The 27392-nt window shown below is 38.7% G+C and overlaps 1 protein-coding gene across 1 annotated transcript; it reads right to left on the bottom strand.

Moving 5' to 3' along the window:
* LOC124595146 (replication protein A 32 kDa subunit) lies at positions 1 to 27392 on the bottom strand. Its single transcript, XM_047133750.1, has 8 exons — positions 27237 to 27392; positions 25458 to 25534; positions 11431 to 11529; positions 8678 to 8788; positions 6879 to 7076; positions 5534 to 5653; positions 286 to 365; positions 1 to 173 (listed from the first exon to the last, which is right to left on the bottom strand). The coding sequence occupies exons 1-8, from the start codon at positions 27250 to 27252 to the stop codon at positions 95 to 97; spliced, it is 780 nt and encodes a 259-aa protein (XP_046989706.1). The 5' UTR covers positions 27253 to 27392; the 3' UTR covers positions 1 to 94.

Raw genomic sequence — 27392 nt, 5'->3', positions numbered from 1 at the left:
TATTATTGATACAATGTTTTATTACCAAATATATTACCACATATATCTCCAAAAACAATATTTACAAGTGGTCAGCAAATATATTTTAAGCAATTCAGTCTGTGCATTGGAAATGATCTTCATCAATAGTTGTATATATGTGGCCTTCACCACACATAAAAGCGAGAATGTCACTGCAAGAAAAAAAAAGAAAGATTGGTTTTAACAACAGTTAAAAATTACCACTTATGACTCTTCACAATTTTGCAACTCAAAAATTAATCCAACACACTTGGTTTCACTTACTTAATATTCTTTGGCAATAGTTTTCCTTTCAGAGCATTGATAACTTCAGTCCTTGGAATTCCTGTTGGATCAGATGACTTCTGCAAAGAAACAAAGTAACAGGTTAACAACATCTCACAAATATGTAACCCAACAGAAGAATAATTATTTTACACAAAGCGTTACGAAAGCAGTATCATGTCATGCATAAAGCCTTTAAATTAAATTTTCATCTCAAACTCTAACTAGCTTCCCAACATGCACTTCTCCCGTTCTATTGGCAAAAAATGAAAAATAAAATAAAATGGTATCAAAGGAAAATCTGATGGAGAAAATTAAAAGTTGCTGACTTTTAGGAGCTGAAATGAGTATTATAGTTCATCGAAGCAAAAGTGACATGTTACCTTGCTTTCAGAAGTAATAGTTTCTTCTTTGGAAAGAGCAAAGGGATAGGCTGGAGAATAGTAAAATTGGAGTGACTTGCCCTTTCTTTTTAACCTTCCCAAGCTTACCCCTGCCTCTCCCTGAGCAAGGAACTATTACTTCCGAAAGCTCTTTCTACTTTTGTAAGTACCTACTGGTGGTATTACCAGTACCTTCCCCAGATGGTAAGAATTGGATATCAATTTTGTCTCATACTTTATTAATCAAAGAAACCTTAAGCTAGTTAACTTTTATCCAATTCTTCACAGCCTACCAACTTCTTCTGCAGGTTCCAAATTGCGAGACCCTTGAAAATAAAATCTATTGTACCACCATTTGGCAGAGTATGTTTGAACCTGGATTTTTTTTTTTTTTCTAACTCTTTTAAATCAATCTCTTTCCTTTTGAAAATACCTTCTAAAATCTTGTAAAAATCTCACAACATACCCTGCATATCCCTTATTCGTTTTCTGGAACTTGCAACTATTTTTCAAGTGTTGTAAGTTCATCATCTCACTTCCCACACAACAAATGCAATCAATTACTTGGCATGAATTTAATGTCAAGCTTGTTGTATTACTCTGGCAAAATATAATGAACTGAAATTTAATCCCTCACTTACATGCAACTACATAAGTTTAAGTTAGAAAGGATTTAATGTGGAAGAAGTTTTTTGTGGGTTGTTGCAAAAGGTGCAAATTTCATATGGCATGGATTTCACAAATGTTTATATACATAAAACAGAAATTTCTCAAATCTGCACTACATGAAATTTGCATCTTGGCAATAAAAATGTGATAAACTGAAATAAAGAATAAAATGTAAAAATCCTATGGCTTAAAAAGATAGCCAGTATGTCCTCAAGCAGCCCACTCTCCCCCTCCGGGAGGAAAAAAAAAAAGAGGATTTTGTTGTTTTGCTGTAAAATTTGTTAAAAATTAATTATTGATTGCTGTTACTTAAACGCATGTTTTATTTTTTATCAACTCCTGAATCTTGGAGTGTGATTATTGTACATGTTCTGGTTAATGTACATATGTCATCAGTCTTTCTGACGTTTGGCATTAATTTGTATTATCTTACATTTGTACTGTGAAGGGATATAAATATAGTGGTTGTCCTCTTTCCTTTGGACACCATTACTTTGGGTTGTTACACTTCTTTTACTGTGTTGTTGTTTTTTTTTTTTTTTCTCAGAAATTACATTTTATACCTATAATGGTGGCCTGACTAGTTGTTTAACAGGAATGAAGTTTTTTACCTCATGTTATGTAATAGTAATAGAACAAGTAACTTTTCAGCAACCATACTTTCCCAATTTGGTATTACACTATGTCATGAATTACTTGCTCTGCTGCAAGTTTCAGCACTAATACCATGCTGTTGACTGATCTTTAGGAAGCAGTACTCCATTTTGTTATCTTTGCTACCAAGACATACTTTGTTCCTTTTTTTAGGTATTCCTTATTCCATTTTCATGCTCACATTCTGTTTCAATTGATAGCTTTATATACCGTATTTACTCGAATCTAAGCCGCACTTTTTTTCCGGTTTTTGTAATCCAAAAAACCGCCTGCGGCTTAGAATCGAGTGCAAAGTAAATGGAAGTTCTGAAAAATGTTGGTAGGTGCCGCCAGAACTAACTTCTGCCGTCGAATATACGTAGCGCTACACAGGCATGCCTTGCAGGCACAAAGATAAATACTGGCGCCAAAACTTCTGCGTCAGTAAATAAATTTTTTTTTAAAAAAAGGTGTAAGACGAGCTTTTTTCTCCGCCCCGAGTTTCGACCACTGCATTTTCATACATTATCCAACGAAGTAAATACAAATTCCGTGTTGTTCATCTTCAAATGTAGCAGCATTTCAATGTACTACGAAAATCCGACTGGAAAGACTATTTGGGATGTTTGTTAATATGGCCAACTCTACGTTCTGAATTTTTTCCTACCTGTGACAAGAGATGGTTGCTACTAGGAACTTTTATGAATTGTGAATCACCTGCAGTATTCTCTTCACCATAAGAATAATACGAATATAAACATTTTGCCATGTATTCTTTCATGTTTGCTGCTATCTCATTTAAATCCTGTCTACCTAATAACCTACGAAACTAGTGTGAGACAGCAGCAAGTGCGGAAGAATATACATACCATGTAATGTTTATATTCGTATTATTCTGATGCCTAATAGTGATACAATCAGAAATGAAGCACGGCAATTGACTAGATTTTTAAATCTAAGATGACTCATTTCTGTGCAGAATGTAATGTACAAAAGAGGCGTCTGCAAAGATTTTCAAACGGAGAAAAATTTTAGCTAAACTGCCGTTCCGAACATCTATCATATGCAGTCTATTATTTGGTTCTTGTTGATCATTATCAAAGAAAGCAGCAGTATAATTAACAACAAATAGCAGTCTCTTGCCATTGTTTCACTAATGAGACAATTCCTTTCTTTTTTTTATTGTAAGCGGCGGTAGCGCGCACGTAAGCAAGCCATGCCGCGAGCGGCGACAGGTCGTAAACATTTACTATCAGAATGCGACAAGCAATACATGACACAGTACAATAATGCATTTTCAGCCTAGAGTGACGTAAACACCTATAACAAAGAGAACTGCACTTATCAGATCAAAGAAAAATAAGCAACCCATTCAAACCAGACGAAGCACGCCTGACGCATAGCAATGGCTACCAGGTAAAGCTTAACTGCTAAGCTTACGACTCGAACCAAACTACTGTAGCTGTATCGTCATTTATTCTCCCTAAATTGTGTCTCATATTACAATAGACCAACTTGGTTTCGATTTGGAGGTGCGGCCTAAAACTTTTCTCTCCCCCTTGAATTTCGAGTCTCAAATTTCAGGTGCGGCTTAGATTCGGGAAATTTTTTTTTCCTTGATTTCGAGTCTCATTTTTCAGGTGCGGCTTAGATTCGAGTAAATACGGTATTTATGTGACTTGTTTAAAGAAATTTGGTAGACAGGAAGGAAGATTGAGTTTAACATCCTGTCGACAAAGGAATTTGGTAAACTGGAACATTATATACTATAGTGTCTATCATTAATCATTTGATATACACTGTGCAGTGGCACAAAGTGATTGTAAGCAAGTGCATTTTAGCCCATTTGAGAGCTTACAATTAAGACTTCTGTTGTTGTCTGTACATTCTTGTACCTTCCTGACAAATTTCTAAGTTTTTTGCTGCTTGAAAATGGCATAACACCAAAATTTCAACGTCATAAAATACAGAAAGTCGTTAAGTGGTAATGACATCTTTTACTAATAAGAAAGTATCATAATCACAATGCTGATAAACTTCAGGATTGCAGAAGCAATACAGATCAGTTTGACTTAATTTTGCATGAGAGAGAAAAATTGTATATCTTTTCAGATTGACATTAAATTCTATCTTTTTGTCTCTCTGCACATTTTACAGATAAAAGCAAACTGGTGTGATACACAATCCATGAATGAACTACTGACAGTTAAAAGCCCCTTGGGCTGTGAATCATCCTGAAATTTCTTTTGTTTATTATTCTATTATGCGGCAAGTCTTTCCTGATGATTTCAGAGTTACAGGATTTTCTGCGATAGTCTTCCCACCAATTACCTTAATCCAAGATGTGTAGGCATCCGACTTTTGCCTCATGAAACTTATCACATTATCATTTGATTACAGCCTCATACTCTTCTGGAACATGACAACAGCCACATTTCTTGAATTTTTTTCCCTTTATTGCACCAAAGTAACACTCACTCACAATAAAGGAGTGGCCTCTAATGAGAAAATAATGCATAATCTCGTCGAAGCTGTTCTAGCGTAACATCAAATGCTAGCACATCGGCCTGGAATGTCACAGCAGAGGGACAATGTCAGCAAGTAGTATGCTGACTAGGACGACACCAGGACAGAAGTGACCCGTATACGAAGAGAATATAAGTGCCGCTCCGCTTAGCCGCAGCCGCACTAGAAGACAAGCCGTGATATAAATGCTTTAGCCGTGACGTGAACTGTATTATTTGCTTGCATGGAAATTGTATTATCGAAGGACATTGATTATTTACATGTCGCCATTTGTAGTGGCCCACTTTTGCAAATATATGAAGTTAATTATTGACTATTGAACTTACTGTAGTAAACTCCATTCATAATAGTTGCTTGAATTGTTGTCTAGCTATTAGAGAAAACAGATTCCTAGGCACCTTATATTAGACGAGTGGGCTGAATAGCACCGTCTTTGAAACCTAACAATACAGTAAAACATTGTTATAAGCAAATACTTCAATAATATTCAACACAGCTGCATAGTATCAAACACACCAGTGTGATGCCTTAGAAACAGGAGCAGAAATAACTACAGTTGTTTCTGCAGACATTGCAATATTCTTGGGCCTATATCTTTGAGACAAGTCACAAGCCTTGTATCACTTCAACACACATTACGAGTTGAAAACTAAACAACCTAAACAAGTCCATTTATTTCATAAGTGTTATGAAAAATTCCAGCAAGGATTTTTTTTTTTTTTTTTTTTCAGTCACTAATTCAACTTCTAAGTCAACTTGCAATATTTACAAAATTATTTTCAAGAACAACATCGAGGACAATTACATAATAGCAAACATGATTGACACTAAATTCAATATTAGGTAAGATATTTTGAAAATAGTTACCAACCACTCAACAAATATTTTAATGTTCATTGCTGCACCAGTAAATGATATAATGTTTTAAGTGTTGATGAACTTTGTAGCTGGTAGTTCTATAACTAATATGTTCCATTAACATAAAACCTCAGGTAAACTCAAGAAGTCTCCTACTGTCACAATAGCTTTAATCTCACCTTAACAACATCAAAAACCATTTGCTGAGCAGGATTAAAACCACTGGAAATGCTGGCACTGTATGACGTAGACATTAAGGAATTGCTAAGATGACTGTCTCCGGTATTCATTCCATTGGTCTGTTGAAAATAAAAAGTTTGACAAAGTACAATCATTGTAACTATTTACATATATTGTACAGCACAATTTTCAAACAAATGTCAGAACTGAAGCTACAAGAAGATTATCCTTATGTAGTACAAAAGTACTGCTGAATATTTAAAGCTTAAATTAAACTTTTTAGTTGCAACTAATACGTGTAACTACAGAATTAAAACCACTCTGTGTATTGTTGAAATGCAAACTGGTAAAGTACAAGATGAGGTTTTACAAATAAGTGTACTTAATGTAGGTAATGTAAAAAGCTATGTTGTTACACTTGATTAACCTTCTCTTGTGACTGACAGATTGAAGTTGGGAAGGGAGAATGCTACCAGGCACGGAGCTAGTCATGCTTCATAAGGCACTGCACAAACATACAGGCAATACAGAGAGCATGTGGCACCTGAGAAACAACTACTTGGTTGGCGACTGGCCTCCTGCCACTCACTCACTGAAATGACAATCACAATGTACTTTTAATCAGAGCGTAATAAACAAACTGCTTTCGCTGTATCTAATATGTGACTTACTGCTGTGTCCATAGTGACATTACACTGCAGAACAATTCAAGAAACTATGTGCAAGTAGGCTCTGAAGATGAACCCACAGGAGACTGCTAGCTGGCCACCCAGGTCACCTGATCTTTCATGCGCAATTACTTTGTGTGGGGAGTGCTCGAGTCTAAGGTGTATCACTACAACCCTCATAGTCTTCAAGAACTGCAGTACAACATTTCATATGAGACTGCAGCAATTCGAGCAGTCCAGCTTTGACTCGGCCTTCTGCAATTTGTTGACCGCGGCCCAAAAGTGCCAAGAGATGAATGGTGGTCACGTTCAACATCTGCTACAGTCAGATTAGTACTGTATTTCCTTTCCTCTCCTGTGTTTCTTTGCACCCTGGAACGCTGTTCTCCAATCCACTTTTATTTGCCCAACCCTGATAATCTGTACCATTTATAAAGGTAATTAGTATGTCTAAGTAAGAAGGGATAATGCACCCATCTTCTTGGCAGACAACACAAATTCATCAATCTGAAGTCAGTCAAAATAAGAACCCAAATAAAATTATGGCACACTTGACACTCCAATAAAAAATGTTGCTACATTATTAGTTAGCCACCAACTGCTAGAGAGAGAGAAAATATACCGATTTTACTGCACAAAATACACAGAATGTCAAAGACAATCAAACAATATATACCGTATCCACTTTCTTGACAGCTGCTGCCATTGTGTTTGCGTGAACAATTTCCAGCATGTGAACTGTGAGGTCATTTAGACTTTCAAGAGGCATGATCTTAAAAATCATTATGTGTTTCTTCCCTTGCTGAGTTCGAACAGATCCATATATTCGACAGTACGTATTCTCAACTATGACAGGCACAGCATTCTGGTCATCCTGAAACATTTTTTTTAAAAAATTATAATTATTTTGATTTATACATCATAGCATTATCCCGCAAATTGCGCACGACTGTTTTAAATGATAGAAGGAGTCTCTGTATTCAGTGGACTTCTGATTTGTTATAGAAATGAGTTCAAACTGGATCACATCATACTGTCAGCAAATATACATACAACCTGCACGCACACGTGTGCCGCACAGGTGTGTGTGTCTGTGTGTGTGTGTGTGTGTGTGTGTGTGTGTGTGTGAGAAAGAGAGAGAGAGAGAGAGAGAGAGAGAGAGAGAGAGAGAGAGAGAGGAAAGGAGGAAGGCTTTCATATTTATGCTGAGCATTCAGCAGTCAGCTCGAAGCTGTGACTGCTTTAATAGTGTGCGCATCCAAATAAGCACCTGCGTGCACCCCCCTCAGTATATATATATATGGTTATAATAGAGGGAAACATTCCACGTAGGAAATATATATCTAAAAACAAAGATGATGTGACTTACCAAATGAAAGTGCTGGCAGGTCGACAGACACACAAACAAACACAAACATACACACAAAATTCAAGCTTTCGCAACAAACTGTTGCCTCATCAGGAAAGAGGGAAGGAGAGGGAAAGACGAAAGGAAGTGGGTTTTAAGGGAGAGGGTAAGGTTTGGAATGACTCCTTACCCTCTCCCTTAAAACCCACTTCCTTTCGTCTTTCCCTCTCCTTCCCTCTTTCCTGATGAGGCAACAGTTTGTTGCGAAAGCTTGAATTTTGTGTGTATGTTTGTGTTTGTTTGTGTGTCTGTCGACCTGCCAGCACTTTCATTTGGTAAGTCACATCATCTTTGTTTTTAGATATATATATATATATATATATATATATATATATATATATATATATATATATATATATATATGAAAGTTTTGTAGACAGAGACATTATAGCCTACCGTACCTATCATATTGGTGAAATGGCAAATAAAGACTTTGGAAAATCTGTTTATATGTCCCCATCCCCATTTTCTTTGTATACTCGTAATAAGAGAAAAATATCTGTAAATGAGTCTGTATTTATTCGGATTAAAGGTAAAGGAGTATGTGAATATGTAAAGTTTGTTGGTGATTGTACTTTGTATTTTCATAAATAAACTGATCTGTAGCGTATATATATATATATATATATATATATATATATATATATATATATATATTTATATATACACACACACACACACACACCCACACACAAAGATGATGTGAATTACCGAACGAAGGCGCTGACAGGTCGATACACACACAAACAAACGCAAACATACACACGAAATTCTAGCTTTCGCAACAAACGGTTGCTTCGTCAGGAAAGAGGGAAGGAGAGGGAAAGACGAAAGGAAGTGGGTTTTAAGGGAGAGGGTAAGGAGTCATTCCAATCCTGGAAGCGGAAAGACTTACCTTAGGGGGGAAAAAAGGACGGGTATACACTTGCACATACACACATATCCATCCACACATATACAGACACAAGCAGACCCTTTAAATATGGCACTGGCACCGTCCATGGTTCATTCAGAAAATAAGTATTATGTAAGGTGTTAATCAACAACATAAATATAAATATACTTACATCAGCTTCAACCCATAAGTGTGCTTCAATTGATCCTGTGTCATCAGATATCACGTAAGTCACTTTCATTGATGCCACCTGCATTCTTGTTATGATACCACAAATTGTAACCTGCACACAACAGGAAAAATATCTGAAGCACAGTAAGACTTACGGCACAATAATCAAGAACAGTTGTTATACAACATAAACCTCACTGACCATCTATTGATAGAACTGTTTTCACTGAGATAAAGCTATTTCACTTGGGATGTAAAGTAAATGAGTCCATAATTACACAAAAAAAAAAGAACCAGAGAGAGCAATAAAAGTTGCAAACATTACATTTTGAAGAAAATCAAATAAAACTTTATTAAAGAAGCATTCTTTTACATAAATTGAATGGAAATCAAAACAGAAACCTGTTATTATTATTATTATTACTAATATTATGTTAGTAAAAGAAGGTATAAGAATAATACAAAAAAGCAGTAAAATGTATGACAGCAACCCCTGCAAGCTGTCTCACATTTCAAACTGTCCACACATCTGTTCACGTTTACACTTTTGCACTAAAAACGTTACACTTCTCATACATTTAAGTTACATCTGTTGAAATATGAGATACCTGTTATTACATATACAGACAACAAAACAAAATTGTTCACACAAAAAAATGACTAAGTCCCACTTTGGGCATTTTCATCATGTTCAGCCACATCACACGTTGTGGCAACACTTTCGCCCCATTAATGCCCATGTTGGGTTATAGGGGGGACCGTATTACCCTACTATAAAAAGACTTGCCATACAAAACATTGGAAATTAATACCAATTAAACATTATACACTGAAGCATATGACATTCATAGCAAACACCAAATATATAGTAATTTGACTGGCAACACCAGATGTGGTCCAAAGGAGGTGGTAGCATTGCTGTGAAAACAGCTCATGGTGAAAATGCTTTGCCATCACTTGTTGGTACAGATTTCAGTTCCACCATCTGACCCATATTTTCTATGTTCCCATTGTGGTAGATGCCAACAGCACTTCTGTGGTACTTCTCATCTTGATGAGAAGGTTGGTGGTGCATATTACTTACAGTCTTTAAGAGAACTATTTTATTACAAGCTAACAAAACCTGCGTCACAAAACTTGCAAAATTTTAAACAAAATTCATCCAAGTTACTTTGAGGGCATTTATTTTATAGAAGTGGAAGAATATCATTATTTTGAGGACTAAATAATTTTGATCAATCACACCTCTAGGAAAATTTCACCTTTTATGAAGCTCATATTTCAAATGTACGAGAAAGTAACTAATTGAATAACTATCCAGTTCTTTGGCACTGGTAAATTGGTAATGATACACGTTTTTCAAATCACACACTGTAATATAAGCACCAAGCTCAACAGCAACCCTTTTGCCCTTTTATCAAAGAACACTAAATTTCACTCACATCCTCAATTTCAAAAACAATCAAGTACACATTAAGCTATCAAAGAGAAGTTTTTCACAGTACTGTGTGTGCTCTTATTGCGCCACAACACGCAAACAGCTACAGTAAAAAAAACCTTGTTACACTTTTCAGTGGACTGATCCAAAGAAACTGTAAACTGCCAGAAAATGCAAAATATAGAAAAGCAATGAAAACAACAAACAAAAATGAATAAATTACTCTTACTGCAATTCTCTTTGTATTATTAAAAAAAAGAAATTAAAACAACTTAAAATTTGCATATTAAAAAAAAATCCGACATAACTGTTTTTGTTTCTTTCTAACAGCAATTAACTCTACTTGTCATTCCACAGTATACAAAGCATCCACCACAAAGGCAGTGGCCAAGTGCTGACACACACAAACATGCACACAGGTTTCCCTCCTCATGCAGATCATGTCCAATGGTGTAAATAAAACATAGAAGCAAACGTCTTTCAAGGAACCACATTAAAAAGATATTAGTGTTCTAATGTGAGACTCCTTATTGATAATTACTGAAAAATTATGGTAAATAAAACTTGTAACTTAATACTGGTTAAAACACTAAAGTTGGCAATCTATACAAACAAAGAACAACAGGCACAAAATCTTCAGCTTGTTGCTCACCAGGAGGTTACTTGATTCAAGGATGTCCTCGGTGAGAAATTGGCATGTTACAGAGAATCTTGAGGAACAATGTTTCATGAAAGTGCATTATACAGATGGCCATCTTCGAAAAAGGTGTTTATTGGTATAAATGACTGTGAAATTAAATTAAAGCTGTTGTAATACAACACAAGAAGCAGAATGAAGTTTGCTGCTACAGTCACTCTCGTCAGATTTTGATTGTCATTAAGGCAATGGCTCAGCATACTTCCCCATCCTTCCAAACACTGCGGACCTATAATATAGGCGATCTGATGCAACATGCCGACAATGAAAATCATGCTTAGCATGCTAACATTACGTTACATGATCATTAACTTTGCATATACACTGCAATTTTCACTTTGTTCAAGGCTGACTTTGTGCAGGAATACGAGGCACTTTTTAGAGGAATCTGTATGAAAGTCAATATTAAAGGTCGTGATAATTTTAAACAAAAGGAAATGTTGTAATGAGGAATTGTTAATGACGGGAAAGCATTGTAAACAGGGAACAGGAACTATGTTGGTACTGACAAAAATAAATTCCAAAAACGGGAACATGCAAATGGGGTTTTGCTGTATATATAATAAGACAGTACCTCAAGAATATGTAATACAATAACAGTAGTAGCACAAATTCTCACCAGTGTGATATCCTGGGTCCCAATCTTTAGCCCCGAATCTGCACTTGTCAATATCTGATTTATTGTTACAGGAACAACATTTTGGTCTCGTTTATTTGCCTGAAAAGAAAACAAAAAGGCTTGTACTGAGAGTATTATTATTATTATTACTACTACTACTACTAATCCGTAGCCATGGTGGTGGTGGTGGTGGTGGTGGTGGTAGTAGTAGTAGTAGTAGTACTAGTAGCAAGTATCAATAGAAATAGACAATTAGGATTGCAACTTTTCTCCTCTTAATAGATAAGTATCATTGCTGATAAAATGTGAATTATTCTTAATTCCATCTCCATATATTATTCTTATGGAATTCATGTAAAATTCCTAACAACAACTTCAAGAAATTTTGGAAGGCATGTCAGCAGCCAAAGAACAACTGATTTACGAAATACGATAAAATAAGATATGTGACAAGCTATGTGTTCAAGAGACACATAGGGATCTATAAAAGTTTTTCTCCGAAGTTATAGGAATGCTTTTAAATGCAGCTGAACTAAATTTACAGCACAGTGGGCTGTTTTAGTAGTCCTGGTCTCCATGTCAGCATAATTCATGACAATGAAGGAAATAACTTACATGTCAGATCTCAGAAGCTCTATATACACTGAAGCACCAAAGAAACTGGTATAGGCATGTGTAATCAAATACAGATATATGTAAACAGCCAGAATATGTCACTACAGTCGGCAACGCCTATATACGACAACAATTGTCTGCCGCAGTTGTTAGATCAGTTACTGCTGCTACAGTGGCAGGTTAACATTCAAGTGGTATAATAGTCAACACACAAATGATGGGACACAGCATCTCCGAAGTAGTGATGAAGTGGGGATTTTCCCATACAACCATTTATCAAGTGTGCCGTGAATATCAGGAACCTAGTACAAGATCAAATCTCCGACATCACTGCGGCCTGAAAAAGATCCTGCAAGAACGGAACCAACGACAACTGAAGAGAATCGTTCAAAGTGACAGAAGTACAACCCTTCTGCAGATTTCAGTGCTGGGCCATCAACAAGTGTCAGCGTGCAAACCATTCAACAAAACATCATCCATAAGGGCTTACGGAGCTGAAGGCCCACCTGTGTACCCTTGACGATTGGATGACACAAAGCTTTACGCCTCACATTGGCCTGCCAACACCAACATTGGACTGTTGGTGACTGAAAAAATTTAAAATTGTATCGAGCAGATGGACGTATGCAGGTATGGGAATAACCTCATGAATCCACGCACCCTGGATGTCAGCAAGGGACTGTTCAACCTGGTGGAGGCCCTGTAATAGTGTTTGAGCAGTCGGAGTGATATGGGACCCCGGATATATCTAGACACAACTCTGACAGGTGACACATACGTAAGCAACATACATGATCACCTGCACCCATTCGCACCCATTATGCATTCCGATGGACTTGGGTAATTCCAGCAGGGCAATGCAACACCCCACATACCCAGAATTGCTACAAAGTGGCTCCAGGAACACTCTTCTGAGTTTAAATACTTCCACTGACCACTCCCCAGACATGAACATTATTGAGACTGTCTGGGATGCCCTGCAACATACTGTTCAGAAGAGACCTCCACCTCCTCGTACTCTTACGGATTTATGGACAGCCCTGGGCGATTCATGGTGTCAATTCCCTCCAGCGCTACTTCAGACATTAATCGAGTCCATGTCGCGCTGTGTAGTGGCACTTCTGTGTACTACGGGGGGCCTACACAATATTAGGTAGGTGTACCAGTTTCTTTGGCTCTTCAGTGTAATACTACTATAACCTCTTTGTACTGGGTGGTTATAAAGTAATTGACTATGTTCAAATATGGCACACTGTAAGCAGTCAGAATGTGGTGCAGGTGCAGGAAAATGGGAGGAATGATCAAATACATGATAACAATGGTTCTGGCAGTTTATTAGGATATCGTCACAAGTTATGACATGTTCAATAGGGTCTCCCAACTCAGCAACATGCTGAATCCTTAATATGGCATTGTCGACAGTTGCTTACAGCTATCCAGTGTTATCAGAACAATGTGTTGTAGTACGCTATCCTTCAGATTAGGAAGAGTCTGGATACACCCCTTATAGAATAGATCTTTCTGGGGGATGTGGAAGGCCACACATCTTGAAATCGCCTAGAGATGATGTGGTCATTACCGAAGGTTTCTCGAAGCAGATCTTTCACCTCGCAAGCAACATGTGGTGTCGCCCCATCTTGCACGAAAATAGCAGTATGGACACAGTTGTATTCTTGCAAAGTTGGCACCACGTATTACACAAGGAGGCCCTTATAATGTGCATATGTCATTGTACAACTAACAGGCCCATGAGGTGTCATATTCTCAAAGAAAAACAGGTCAAGAAAGAAGGAGCTTGTCAAACCACAGCACAGAGTCACATAAGCTAAGTGCAGTGGATATTCTCACACAACATTTGGCAGAATAGAATCCGATATGCAACAGTTCTGTGCATTCACGGCACCATGAAGAGTAAAATGTGCCTCATCCATCCAAACAATATTTCCCAGCCACATGTCACGCAAAGAAGTGAAGGGCTATGGTACGGAGTTGTAGCCTATCTTGGAGCTTCATTACGTACAAATTCCAAATCCTGTAGCAATACCAGAGTAAAATGCACCTCAAAAACTTTGAACTGTTGACCAGAGAGAGAGAATTCCCATGACATAGCTTGAGCACAAGCTGCGAGATTTGAGGTGTGTGTTGCACAATCACTCTGAGGAGAAAGTTGGTGATTGAAATTTCATGAGAAGATCCTGTCAAAGCAAAAATGTCTTTCTTTTAATGATTGTCACCCCAATTCATGTATCATATCTGTGGCACTCTTTCCCATATTTTGCGATAATACGAAATGAGCTGTTCTTTAAATTTTTTCAGTACTCTCCATCAATCCTGCCTGACGCAACCCCACACTGCACAGCAATATTCCAGAAGAGCGTGGACAAGCGTAGTGGAAGCAGTCTATTCAGTACATCTGTTACATTTTCTATCGGTTTGCCCATAAATCGCAGTCTTTGGTTTGCTTTCTTCATATTCATTAGCCCATTTATTGATATGAGGCCTCTTCACAGCTGTCACCATTGGTGATATTCCTGCACTGCAGCTCTGCTCTTGCTGCTGTTCTGATAAAACAGCTTTACCAGCTGCACACAATCTTTCTCTTCAACAGTCATTATGTTTTATACGTAAAACTTCAGCCTTCTTAATCCATTACACCAACAGTCACTTCACGAAAGAAATCAACATATGCCAGCAAGCAACAAATGGCATACTGACGGCAGAACAGGAAACATTTCACATTCTGACTGCTTACAGCACCATACTTTCACCTGGTGGCAGGCAGTGGAACTATAATTTTTTTCAGCACACTGATTAATGAACACACCAATGACGCTTCAGTGTCCTGCGATGAATTTGGGCCACACTACAGCACTCAGAACACCATCGGTTTAATTATGACCACCTTGTGTTGGACCAAAAATGTAATAGTAATTGGCGACTAACATCCAGTCAAAAGCCTATATTCACCAACAGCAGTACAAGACAGTAATGTTCCTTACATGTGAGTGTACTGGACAACAAAAAGGAAGGTTCAGCTTCAGGTGTAAATTCTCTTGCATCACAGATATGAACAACACTACATTACTCCCATTCTGGGAAGTTATTGGTATTTTATTACATCAGAGAAACCTGTAAGTAAGTACAAGCTTCAACATAAAGTTAGACTGAACTGAACATCACCTCTCAGGGATGGGAAACCTAAATTACAGCACCAGATAAGAAATTAACCAATAATTAGACGACAAGAATGACTAAAGATATTTGACCCATGTGAACTGGAACTAGTCTGCACGTCTAGAATGCAAGTCTTTGAAAATAGGTACTGGTTAAACAGCTCATGAACGACTGGGTTATATCTTTCAGTTACTCAAAGTACAAAGGAAAGCACATCACTGTAATGATCTTAAATGTTACATGTTCTTCAAACCAATTGTGAACAACTGCGACCCGATGGTGTGGAGCACTGTCATCCATAAAAATTCCATCACTGTTTGGGGCATGAAGTTCATGAATGGCTGCAAATGGTTTCCAAGTAGTTGAACATGAACATTTCTCATTAATGATCAGTTCAGTTGGACCAGAGGACCCGCTACATTCAGCGTAGACACAGGCCAGGCCATTATCGAGTTAACACTAGATCGCATAGTGCCTTGTTGACAACTCAGGTCCGTGGCCTCAAGTGGTCTGCACTACACTCAGACCCTATCATCAGCTGAAGTTCATCTGACCAGCCCTCTGTCTTCCAGTCATCTCTCATCAAACCAATGGTCACGAGTCCACAAAAGGCACAGCAGGCAACATCATGCTGTTAGCAAAGGCACTCGCATCAGTCGTCTGCTACCATAGCCCATGAATGCCTAATTTCGCCACACTGCCTTGATGGATATGTTCATTGTACATCCCAATTGATTTCTGTGGTTATTATAAGAAGCATTGTTAGTTTGTTAGCACTGACAACTCTATATAATCACCATTGCTCTCAGTCATTAAGTGAGGCTGTTGGCCACTGTGTTGTCCATGGTGAGAGGAAATGCCAGAAATTTGGTGTTCTTGGCACGCTCTTAACACTGTGGATATTGGGATATTGAACTCCTTAACGATTTCCAAAATGGAATGTCCCATGCATCTAGCTCCAATTAGCACTGTGCATTCAAAGACTGTTAATTCCAGTCGTGCAGCCATAATTACCTCACACACGTTTTCACATGGATCATCCAATTACAAACGACAGCTCCACTGATGCAGTGCCCTTTTATATCTTGTGCATATGACACTACTGCCATCTGTAGACTTTTGTCACCTCAGTGTCAGGCCAGACTCAAAACAGCAAGAAGCTGTATGTTATGGGTATTTAATTCAGTGCAGTACGTAGTGGACAGCTTTGAAAGATAGCAGATCACAAGACTTATAACAGCATAAGCCAGCAAAGTTCCATGTCTGCTTACATTTGGTACAGTAAGGCAAATGTCTGTGGGACATCTTCTTCTAATGAGAAGACAGCAATGCACAATGCTGTTATCTTATTACTATTTGATAAAGTTCTAAACATGTTATGTCACTGAAGACGTCTTTAAATGCTATTTCCAAAGCTGCAGTTAGCCATACACAACCACTTTCAAAAGGAGTCAGTACCATGATTTGGCAGCTATAACATTATAAATAATTGCCTACATCAAAAAAAATTTTACACACTGTCTATCATAAAGGAGTAAACATACAGGTCAATGTAGTTACTCATTCTGGAGGTATTTGGTATGGCCTGTCTTCTGTGCCTCACCTTGTATTTATGGATCTCTCAGCTGCTTCTGATGTTGTGTTACTGCTGTTTCCTGGGAAATAACTACAGCAGAACAACACACTACCACCTTATCTACTTCTGCTCCAAAACAGTAGTTTCTTTGTTGAATCTCAAATTTGATGTATTAGATACCAAAGACATATGATCAGCATGTCCAACCAAAATTTCAGCATAATCCAGGAGGAACTTAAAAGAAAGAGGATGGGGAGTATACAATGACAGCACATGAAATGCTGGAACTACTCTCAAGACTCATTTTCTTCAATGCACTCTGACAGACAACATAGACCAGAACGAGATCCCTGTAAGATATCGGTTTTCAGGTGTTTGAACAGAGAACTGGGAATCAGTCAGAGAATATGTCGTCCATAGTAAAATCCAATAAGCGGGGGAACATTCCAACCATTCAAGTCACCTGGCCCAGATAGAATTTTTCCAATGCTCCTGCAACAAATAAAGGTGAACTTAATAAGATTCCTATGCAGGTTATTTGGGGTTAGCCTAGCAGCAGGAATCATTCCTAACATCTGGAGGGGCAGTGAAGATTGTCTTCATTCCAAAGCCAGGGAGAACTGATCATACCGAGGGCAAGGATATGAGACCAATCAGTCTGTCCTCCTTTCCTCTTAAAACATTACAAAAATTGGTCAACGTGCATGTTAGGGAGACGAGGTTAACTAGGGTCCCTCTACACATAAACCAGCATGCATACCAACCAAGAAAATCATGTGAAACTGCACTCCACCAGTTTTTTGGGAAGGTGGAGAAATCACTACACTTTCAGGAAATAGCCCTCTGCATCTTCTTGGATATCGAAGGGGCTTTTAGCAACATGACCTTCAAATCCATGGTTAATGCAGTAGAAGTGCATGGCTTAGAGACCACCATCTGCAGGTGGATTAGAGCCATGCTCAGTGATAGAAAGGTAGAAACCACAATGATGCAAGAAAAAATGGTAAACAGCACCAGAGGCTGTCCACAAGGAGGGGTCCCGTACCCTCTACTGTGGAACCTTGTTGAGCTGTGGTAAAAATTGCTGTTTTGAAGAGCGGGCCGCAGTGCATAGTGTGAAGTAGTTGCCCTCCGTTTCTGGGGGTGGCGCCGCTGTAGCAATCACAGCTTTGGTGTCTCCCTCTGGTGGGAAAGGGGAAAGGTTGCCTGTTCATGCGCATTTAAGGGGCGCTATGAGCTCGCCAGCAGTCAGTTGCAATCAGTCTGGGTCAGTCTGGGGTCAGTCTCTCATCCCCAGCTTGCTAGTCTGACTCTCGTCCGAATCTGTGAGGCAGTTAGTGTCTGTCTGTCATCCGGAGTGTTAGTATGTGTTTTGTTCGGATCAATCTATAAAGCCGGATAAATGAGAGTCTTTCCACTCCACCAGTAAGAGAACTCAGCGAGTGGTCACCCGGTCGGGGCTCAGTTCCTGCATCTGAGTCTGCGCCTGAGGCCGCCGGTCTGCTCGAGTTGCACCTTCGGTGGCAAGTTAATATTTTAATTTTAGTGTTTTGTAACATCTCCATCACTCCTACAGGGTGCATAGTTTATGTGCTTGTGTGAATTCTTAAAACTTTTAGTTTAAAGTAATCTGGTGTGTTGCAGATTTGCACCTGTGTAACCTGTGTAGTCTTTCAGAGGTCGTTGTGAGCGGACGTGGCTACGGCCGTGTCAAAAGGGAGAGGCAAGGTTCTCAGCCCGAAAGCTCACACAGTTAAAAATTTGTTTCTTTCTGCCTCTGAATAAACTGTAACTTGATATTCAGAGGGTGCTTTCTGATTATAATTTTAAATCTGTTTCTTTTTTTAAAAAAATGCTTTTAAGAATAAAATTCCCATTTGTTAAAAGCAATTTCATTATGATTTCATCAGTTACTCCCTGGCAACTACTTCCGCACTCACATAGTGTATTAAATGTGTTAATGTTCTTGATGAATCACTAGTAAATAAATTTTTAAGAAAATTCTTTGAAAATAAATCCACAGTTCACTTGTGGTGAATGAAGTCATTGTAGAATTAAACTCTAGACAGTACTTTTGCCAGGGATATGAAGACGATCTTGTCATAGTAATACTTGGAAAATTTTCAAGTACAGTCAGAGCTAAGGCACTAGGAGCATTGAACACTGTGCAGAATTGGTGCAGGAAACAGGCTCTAAGGGTCAGTCCTAAGAAGACTGTTGTAGTACCATTTACAAAGAAGCAGATCCAATACACATATTGGAATCTCAAGCTTCTCGATGAAACTCTGCTAGTGAAGGGGCTAGTGAAATATCTCGGGGTAAGCATGGATCATGGACCCCTCAAGTAAGAGCACCTGTTCCAATGCTAAAGGTACTCTAATGAGTGCCAGGAGAGCTTGTGGTAAAAACTGACTCTTAAGCCCCAAGAGTATGAACTGGATATATACCACGGTAGAAAGACCTATGACACTTATGTGGCTACAGTGTGGTGGAAAAAGGTATAACAGCAGGTAGCTGCTAAGGAGCTTGCTAAGGTGCAGAGATTGGCCTGCTTGGCCATTATAGGCAAAATTAGCAGCACACCCACTGCTGGGATGGGAACCATGCTGGACATGCCCCCATTACACCTGTGAGTAAAGATGGAGGCAGCAGCTGGAGCACACATGTTAAGGACTGGCAAAAACTGGAACTTACTGAGCTATCCAGAACCTCACACTAAAATAGTGAGTGAGGTAGACATAAGTATGGTTGGGGAAATGCCGGCCGACTATATAGTAAGTCCCAGCTGCTTCGACAAGCCTTTCAATGTAGTAATTGGAAATAGAGAACTCTGGGAGAACAAATTTTGACACCTTACTGGGGACATAGTCTGCTTCACTTCACTGACGGTTCGAAAACAGACCAAGGTGTTGGGGCCGGGGTGTACGGAATGCAGCCAAGGCTGGAGAGTGCAGTCTCTCTAGAGAAGATGGCAACTGTGTTTCAAGCAGAAATATCTGCTATCAGGGTGTGCGTGGAGGAGAAATTGCAGAGGTGCTACAGAGGTCGTAGCATTTTCATTTATTCAGACAGCCGAGCAGCCGTGAAAGCACTGTCAGCCTCTGCAACAAGATCAAAGATCATGGCAGATCGCCACAAAGTCCTTGTGGAGATAGGGGAAAGCAATAGGGTAAACCTATTGTGGGTATCTTGTCACTCAGGGAGTAGTGGTAATGAGCAAGCCGATAGGTTGGCCAAGATAGGGGCAATGATACCATTTATCAGACCAGAACCTGTTCTGACAATCACCAAGGAGATAATCAAGATAAAATTACGAGAATGGACAAGTAAACAGCATGTAGAATATTGGGCTAAGGTCTAAACGCAAAAACATAGCAAGGTATTGATGCCGAAGTCATGTTCTAAGAGAAGTCTCTCAATCCTGAGTTTGAACAGAAGAGAAATGAAACTCATGGTTGGACTATTGACAGGCCATGGGAATTTCAAAAAACACCTACATACAATGGGGATAATAGAAGAAGACCCAGATGTAGGATGTGCGGTGTGGGCGAGGGAACAGCATCACCTCTGATCTTTGAATCGAATGTGAGGCATTTGAGATTAGAAGACAAAGAATATTCTGATCAACCAGACCTGAAGAAATTGTGTCTAGCAAAGCACTGGTAAAGGATCTCCTTGCACTGTTCAAGGGCATTGGTTGACTTTACTAGACACAGGGAACAATACTGCACAATAAACACTGTTTTGGTGTGGGCAGCAACGGGCTTGACCAATGTGTGTGTGTGTGTGTAAACTCAAATCAACGTTGAGCAGTTAGACAAATGTTCCAATTTTCCCTGAAAGAATAGAGAGCATACATACTGACAATCACACCATTATCGCTCAAGTAAAAATCTCTGACACTACGGAAACCCTGTATTATGTTGTTAATTACAGAAAGAACTGTCTAACGCAAAATCCATCTGACTTGGTCCACCTGGTACTTTCAACCTTAAAAACACATATGAATCCTGACCTCTTAAATTTTCCTGGGAATGAGGACTACTGGAGCAGTGGTACACCAAAATGCATTGGTGTCGCTATTGGGGGCCGGCTGAAGTGGCCGTGCTGTTCTAGGTGCTGCAGTCTGGAACCGCGAGACCGCTACGGTCGCAGGTTCGAATCCTGCCTCGGGCATGGATGTGTGTGATGTCCTTAGGTTAGTTAGGTGTAACTAGTTCTAAGTTCTAGGGGACTAATGACCTCAGAAGTTGAGTCCCATAGTGCTCAGAGCCATTTGAACATTTTTTTTTTTTTTCAAAATAGGAGGGACTGAAGCAATTAAACGGACAACCCATTACAATCTTCACCTTGTGCAGTAACCATAAGGCAACTAGGTTCAAACATACAAGCTTCAAGATACAAAAAGATAAGGGTGATAAAACTGGTGTCTGGAGCAGTGCAAACACGGGTATTGGATTATTTAGAATGGCCATAGATTGACAAACATGAGAACCCGAATTACTGAAGACAGTGGAGTAGAGAAAAATAAATCTTACAATTAAAATATATATAAAAAACAAAGATGCTGTGACTTACCAAACGAGAAAGCGCTGGTAGATAGACACAATAAAAAACACACAAATGAATTTCAAGCTTTCGCAACCCAAGGTTGCTTCATCAGGAAAGAGGGAAGGAGAGGGAAAGACGAAAGGATGTGCGTTTTAAGGGAGAGGGTAAGGAGTCATTCCAATCCTGGGAGCGGAAAGACTTACCTTAGGGGGAAAAAAGGACAGGTATATACTTGCACACACACACATATCCATCCGCACATATACAGACACAAGCAGACATACGCAGAGATGTCAGTCGAGACGGAAGTACAGGGGCAAAGATGTTGGATGACAAGTGATGTACGAGGGGCAGCAACTTGAAATTAGCGGAGGTTGAGGCCTGGTGGGTAACGGGAAGAGAGAATATATTGAAGGGCAAGTTCCCATCTCCGGAGTTCTGATAGATTGGTGTCAGTGGGAAGTATCCAGATAACCCGGACAGCGTAACACTGTGCCAAGATGTGCTGGCCGTGCACCAAGGCATGTTTAGGCACAGGGTGATCCTCATTACCAACAAACACTGTCTGCCTGTGTCCGTTCATGGGCATGGACAGTTTGTTGCTGGTCATTCCCACATAGAAGGCTTCACAGTGTAGGCATGTCAGTTGGTAAATCACGTGGGTGCTTTCACAAGTGGCTCTGCCTTTGCTCGTGTACAGCTTACCGGTTACAGGTGGTGGTGGGAGGGTGCTTCATTGGAGGCCAACTGAAAAGTGTGTGGGTCTATTTATCATCAGCAGTTCAAACATATGGTAAATAATTGTTCCCCTTATGGAAATGACAGCAAGGAATGAGAAGGATTACTGTGTGCATTCAGCGTGTATGTTAGGCTACCTCATTCAAAATGTCAAAGAATTTGTTCCTACAAGCACAAAGGCAACAGGACGGAACCGAATACAAATTATGGCCCATTTTGGAGCAAATAATGCCTGTCATCTGGGTTCTTAGGTCATATTTAGATCCTTCCAGTGACTGACAACTAGCTGAGAAGGTCAGTTCACAATCTACAGCACTGCCCCCAGAACTTAGTCATGGCTCCCTTGTTTCTGACACCAGTGGACCAAAGACTTTGAAGGTTCTGTGACAAGGTAGGCTGGAGCTTCCTAGACTTGTGCTATCGGGTTGAGAACTGTAAAGTCCTCCCAAAAGGGGCCACATGTGTACTACACATCAGAGGCTGCTATCCAGGAAGCTGAGTGCGTGGGGTGCAGACAAGACTTTATTAGTTAGGCAATTCTCCATTCCGTCCAGACAGTGACACCTGCAGGAAACCCCATCGTATTATGTGCAAGATTAAAAGAAATACACTCCAAAGAGAATATTAAAAAATCTACAAGTAAACTGACAAAGCCTTCTCAACAAAATGCCAGAATTTGAAGTGCTCCTAGAAACCAGCAAAGCTCATAAGATACTAGGTTTTGCCGGTTAAAACATGAAACTGATAACAGTGAGATTATCAGGGTAAATGAGAAATAATGAGAAAGAAGGTCCTCTATTTGTCACAAGAGACGAAAACCTCAATCCCCAGAGAGAGAGAGAGAGAGAGAGAGAGACAGAGAGAGAGGGGGGGGGGGGGGGGGGGGACTGCACCACAAGATTGCTTGGGGAAGACTGAGTGTCAGATTTTGGCGTGGACTTCTAATTGGATCATTCTACTGACCACTGGACTCACAATCCAGATATAAACAAAACTTTTGAGAAGACACCTCAGTTTGCAAGTACCTGTGTTCACCAATCATACTGAAATTTCTGAGAAGACTACTTATCCACCAATCAACTGGTGTATTTACAATTGTGTAAGTGGCTGGTGTGGCATGACATCCTACAAAACAGTACTTAATACCTTCTCTTAAAACTGCGTAGCTCTAGTAGCTAGTCAGCACCAGCTCTCCTTTTCAATGCACTCTTAATTCTTTTCTGTTCTTTTCTATCATTTGTCCACAATGAATTTAATTTCTTTACCTACCTGCTTTCAGGTATATTTTCCTACATTTTGGCAACAACTTTTTGATTTTCATCATTACTATAATCGTTTAATTCAACATGCCATGAGGCTGACAATATACTTTAAACAGTTCTCAAATGAATGTGGATTCCATAGATTTTGAAGCCATTTGCACTTAACGACACAACAAAAACCACAAAATAGTTTAGCATATGAGACTGAGCTGAAAAAGATATACAATATTAGTCTGAGACTGTAAAGTCTAAGCACTTTGCTCAATTAAAAGTCTAATGTCAGCAGATTTGTCAATATATTGCACAATATATCAACCTTCAATCTTCTCTACAGTCAATAATATTGTGCAATATGAAATATTGCATATTATTATTAATGGTCTCTGGCTGCTTTACACTGCAACTTGATCACCAGCCAATAGCTGTATGTCCAAGTACCTTACATTTCCCACAAGTATTTACTATGGCAAAAAAATTTTCAAGTTTTTGGTGGGTTAACTGAAGCATTCAACCCCTCCGCCAACTCGCAACCTGTCACCTTCCAACCTAACCTAGATCTTGTACTAAGATTCAGATTAGCCCATCACAACCCACATTCCAATAATTAATGCAAACACAAAATAAATAGTCAGTGTTCTGTTCTCTTTCTGTTTCTTCATGTGCACCATCATCATACTATGGGAAAAAGCCAACATCTCCTATTGGTAGGACTTCAGTTGACCAATTCTGATAATTCAGTCAGTGTATGTATACAAAAGAGGTTGCAACAAACCTGATTCTTAAAGAGTCATCTTTCATTCATTCATGGATTTATACCCAACGTTTTGATTTGTCTTTGATTGTTACTACAATGCTTTAATATTTCACACATATTTTTCTTTCATTATATATTGACTGGTGTGCTCTCTTGGGATATTATTTTCATAACATTTTACAGAATACTTTGTCTACCAAACAGACTGCTCTGTACCATATATGTTACCAGAATCTTTCAGAGGGTTCATAATAATTTTTCCTTAACACTGTTCTGGCACTTCAATTTTTTACTTGCATACTTACTTCATGTTCTCTGCCACCTTTTCCAAGTAATTTAGTTAGACCTTTTTCATTTCAAATGATGCTTTCTATAATTCTTCTGCTCATGTTTTAAGTTTTCTAAAGCTTTTTATTTTTCCTACGGCCTTGCTCTGCAAGTCAAAAATTTGTCATCTTTTCAATTTTCGAAGGTCTATTACTCGGTAACTTTTCAACAGAAAAAATGTGAAAAAATTAATTTGGGTCATGATTTATGAGTAATATATGGATAGTTAATTTCAAAAAATCTGAGAGGGTCAGGTTGTAGCACTTGTTGATTTGACATGGAATGGCCTAAATATGGTAATTGAGGCCCTAGGTTGCAATTGCTACTCTAAGATGAAATGGTTGACACAGGAGAGGAATTTGTAGTGAGCCCCATCAAACCAGTCAGAGGACTGATGACTCCAAAGGAAAAGAAGCAGTGTAGGTGAATGAGAGAGTGGTGCAAGAAGAGAGAAAGATTTACAAAGTAACTTGAGGATAAGCAAGCCAAACGACTCTCAAAACTTTCTGTGGGTGGATGCATGTTTATATGCATTAAGTTTAAATAAAAGGAGTAATAAGAAGACTGTACAAAATAACTTTAAGACTGAAGTAGTAGATATCACTGATGGGTTAACACACGACAGTGGAACTATAACACCACCTTCAAAAAAAATTGCACACACACGATGACTTCAGAATTGTCCAATAGGTATTGAATTTGAGGACCTCTGGTTACAACTACGTTCTACAGTGCCTGGTGTATTAGTTGCACTAATAAAAACTATTGGTGACCATCTATCAATTCCAAAGCAAATTCCAGTTGTTTTCTTTATGTTAAATAGGTCCTACTTCAGTAGGCTAATCATTATTTCACCCTTTCCATTGTACCTCTGTGGGTCTTCTGCATGAATTCCTCTATTTCCTTTACCAGCAGTAGGCTATCACATAACTAGCAGATAAGGCAGAATAATAGTACTTAAGTGCACATAAGAATCTCCTATGTCATTACTTATTTCCACACAAAGACAGTCAGTGCAAGTCATACTTACGGGAGCTTTAGATGGCTGTTGGGTTGATGGGCTATCAAAGTTTGTTGAGTTGTTGTAATAACCACCTTGCATAGAATCTGAAAATGTTTGGAAAAAAATTGTTATTATTTATTTTTATTCATCTCTCTATTGTACTGAACTACTGATTTCGAGAAAACATTTTTTTAAAGTGTGGATAACAGCGATGACATTCCAGTCATGTATGTGTCATTATGATGTTTCAAAAAGAGTTACAAAAACTAATGAACGAACTATCACCGTTGTTTCAACTACAACACCCCAACTTCGAGTACATAAACAAACTATTTTCAATCTCTTTTTATAATCTGGCTGAAGTTTCAACATCAATGTCTATTTATTTATTAATTAGGCCACGGATCGACACACTATAATAAATTACAATAAACAGCTCAAAACACACACACACACACACACACACACACACTGAATATTTAAGTATGCTTTTACGAGCAATCAGATTTATTGGAAGAGAGTTCCGTAAAACCATACTCAAAGAATATAAAATAATGCCCATTTCCTCTACATATGTAGGCTATTTGAAACTATTTTGCATCTCAAACTAAACTAATGCTAAAGAGTGTACTACACAATTGCAACACAAGAGTAGATCACTATTATATCAACAGTACCCGACTACAACTGGGTGGCAAAAACCTACTGCAGGTTGCTTATTATACAAAAGATTTCCAGTTAAAAAAGAATAAAAGCCCTACCAGCTTCCAAAACAAAACTAAGATAACACTTAAAAACAGCATCTTTGTACTACGTCAATATTTTGAAACTAGTCGAAAAGAATTAGAAAGGTTTGCAGTACTCAGATTAGATTAGATTAGTACTTGTTCCACAGATCATGAGTACGACACTTCGTAATGATGTGGAACGTGTCAGGTTAATAAAAGGTGCATATACAAGATATTACATTACACAAAATATTACATGATACTCAATATATATATAATGTGTGTGTGGGGGTTGGGGAAATTACCCACTTACTATATCCAAAAATTCATCTAATGAGTATAGGGATTGCCATTAAGAAATTCTTTTAATTTCCTTTCAAATGCTATATGGCTATCTGTCAGACTTTTGATGCTATTAGGTAAGAGACCAAAGACTTTTGTGGCAGCATAATTTACCCCCTTCTGAGCCAAAGTTAGATTTAACCTTGAGCAGTGAAGATTACCCTTTCTCCTAGTGCTGTAACCGTGTACACTACTATTACTTTGAATTCGTTCGGATTGTTAATAACAAACTACATAAGTGAATATATACATATATATTGTTAAGCTACAGTGAAGATCTCTAGCTCCTTAAATAAAGTGTCTGCAGGATGATCTTGAATGAGCTCCTGCAATTATTATGATTACATGCTTTTGTGCAATGAACACTCTTTTACTCAATGATGAGTTAACCCAGAATATGATACCATACGAAATCAGAGAATGAAAATAAGCGTCGTGGTAAGCTAATTTACTGAGCTGAACTCAAATGTTTCAGCAGATCCTCAGTGTGTTTTTTCCAGTTCAATCCCTCAAGCAACGTATTGACAACTGTGCTACCCACATTCCAGTCTCTCGAATATAAAGGCGGTATCCCCGTAACTTCACCAACTTCGGTTGCCCCGGACAGCACAAAGTTCCTCCATTTACGCACCAATAACTCCAGATAATTTATACATCAAAAGCGACGTATTCAATTATAATACGGGCGAACCAACAAGTCCACAACAATAATAATAGCAAAAACAAACACACTAACCGTGTGGGTCAAACATTTTCTCCTTTGATGCTCAAATCACAAAATAAACAACGCAACCTTAGCAAACAACGTCACTTCACTATGAACAACACAGAACTTCGCGCTTTAACATGGCTCCCGCATAAATACAGAGATGTTATAATTTCCCGCCGTTTA

Source organism: Schistocerca americana, chromosome 2, assembly GCF_021461395.2.
Source record: "Schistocerca americana isolate TAMUIC-IGC-003095 chromosome 2, iqSchAmer2.1, whole genome shotgun sequence".
Taxonomy (NCBI): Eukaryota; Metazoa; Arthropoda; class Insecta; order Orthoptera; family Acrididae; genus Schistocerca; species Schistocerca americana.
The sequence above is the reverse complement of the archived record's forward strand: the minus strand, read 5'-3'. Positions and strand labels throughout refer to the sequence as shown.

Excerpts from the sequence above, each read along its gene's own strand:
- LOC124595146 (XM_047133750.1), bottom strand. Across the intron at positions 366-5,533 it reads TGGTTTTTGATGTTGTTAAG|AAGTCATCTGATCCAACAGG; the intron begins GTGAGATTAAAG and ends GTTTCTTTGCAG. Across the intron at positions 174-285 it reads CTATTGCCAAAGAATATTAA|TGACATTCTCGCTTTTATGT; the intron begins GTAAGTGAAACC and ends TTTTTCTTGCAG.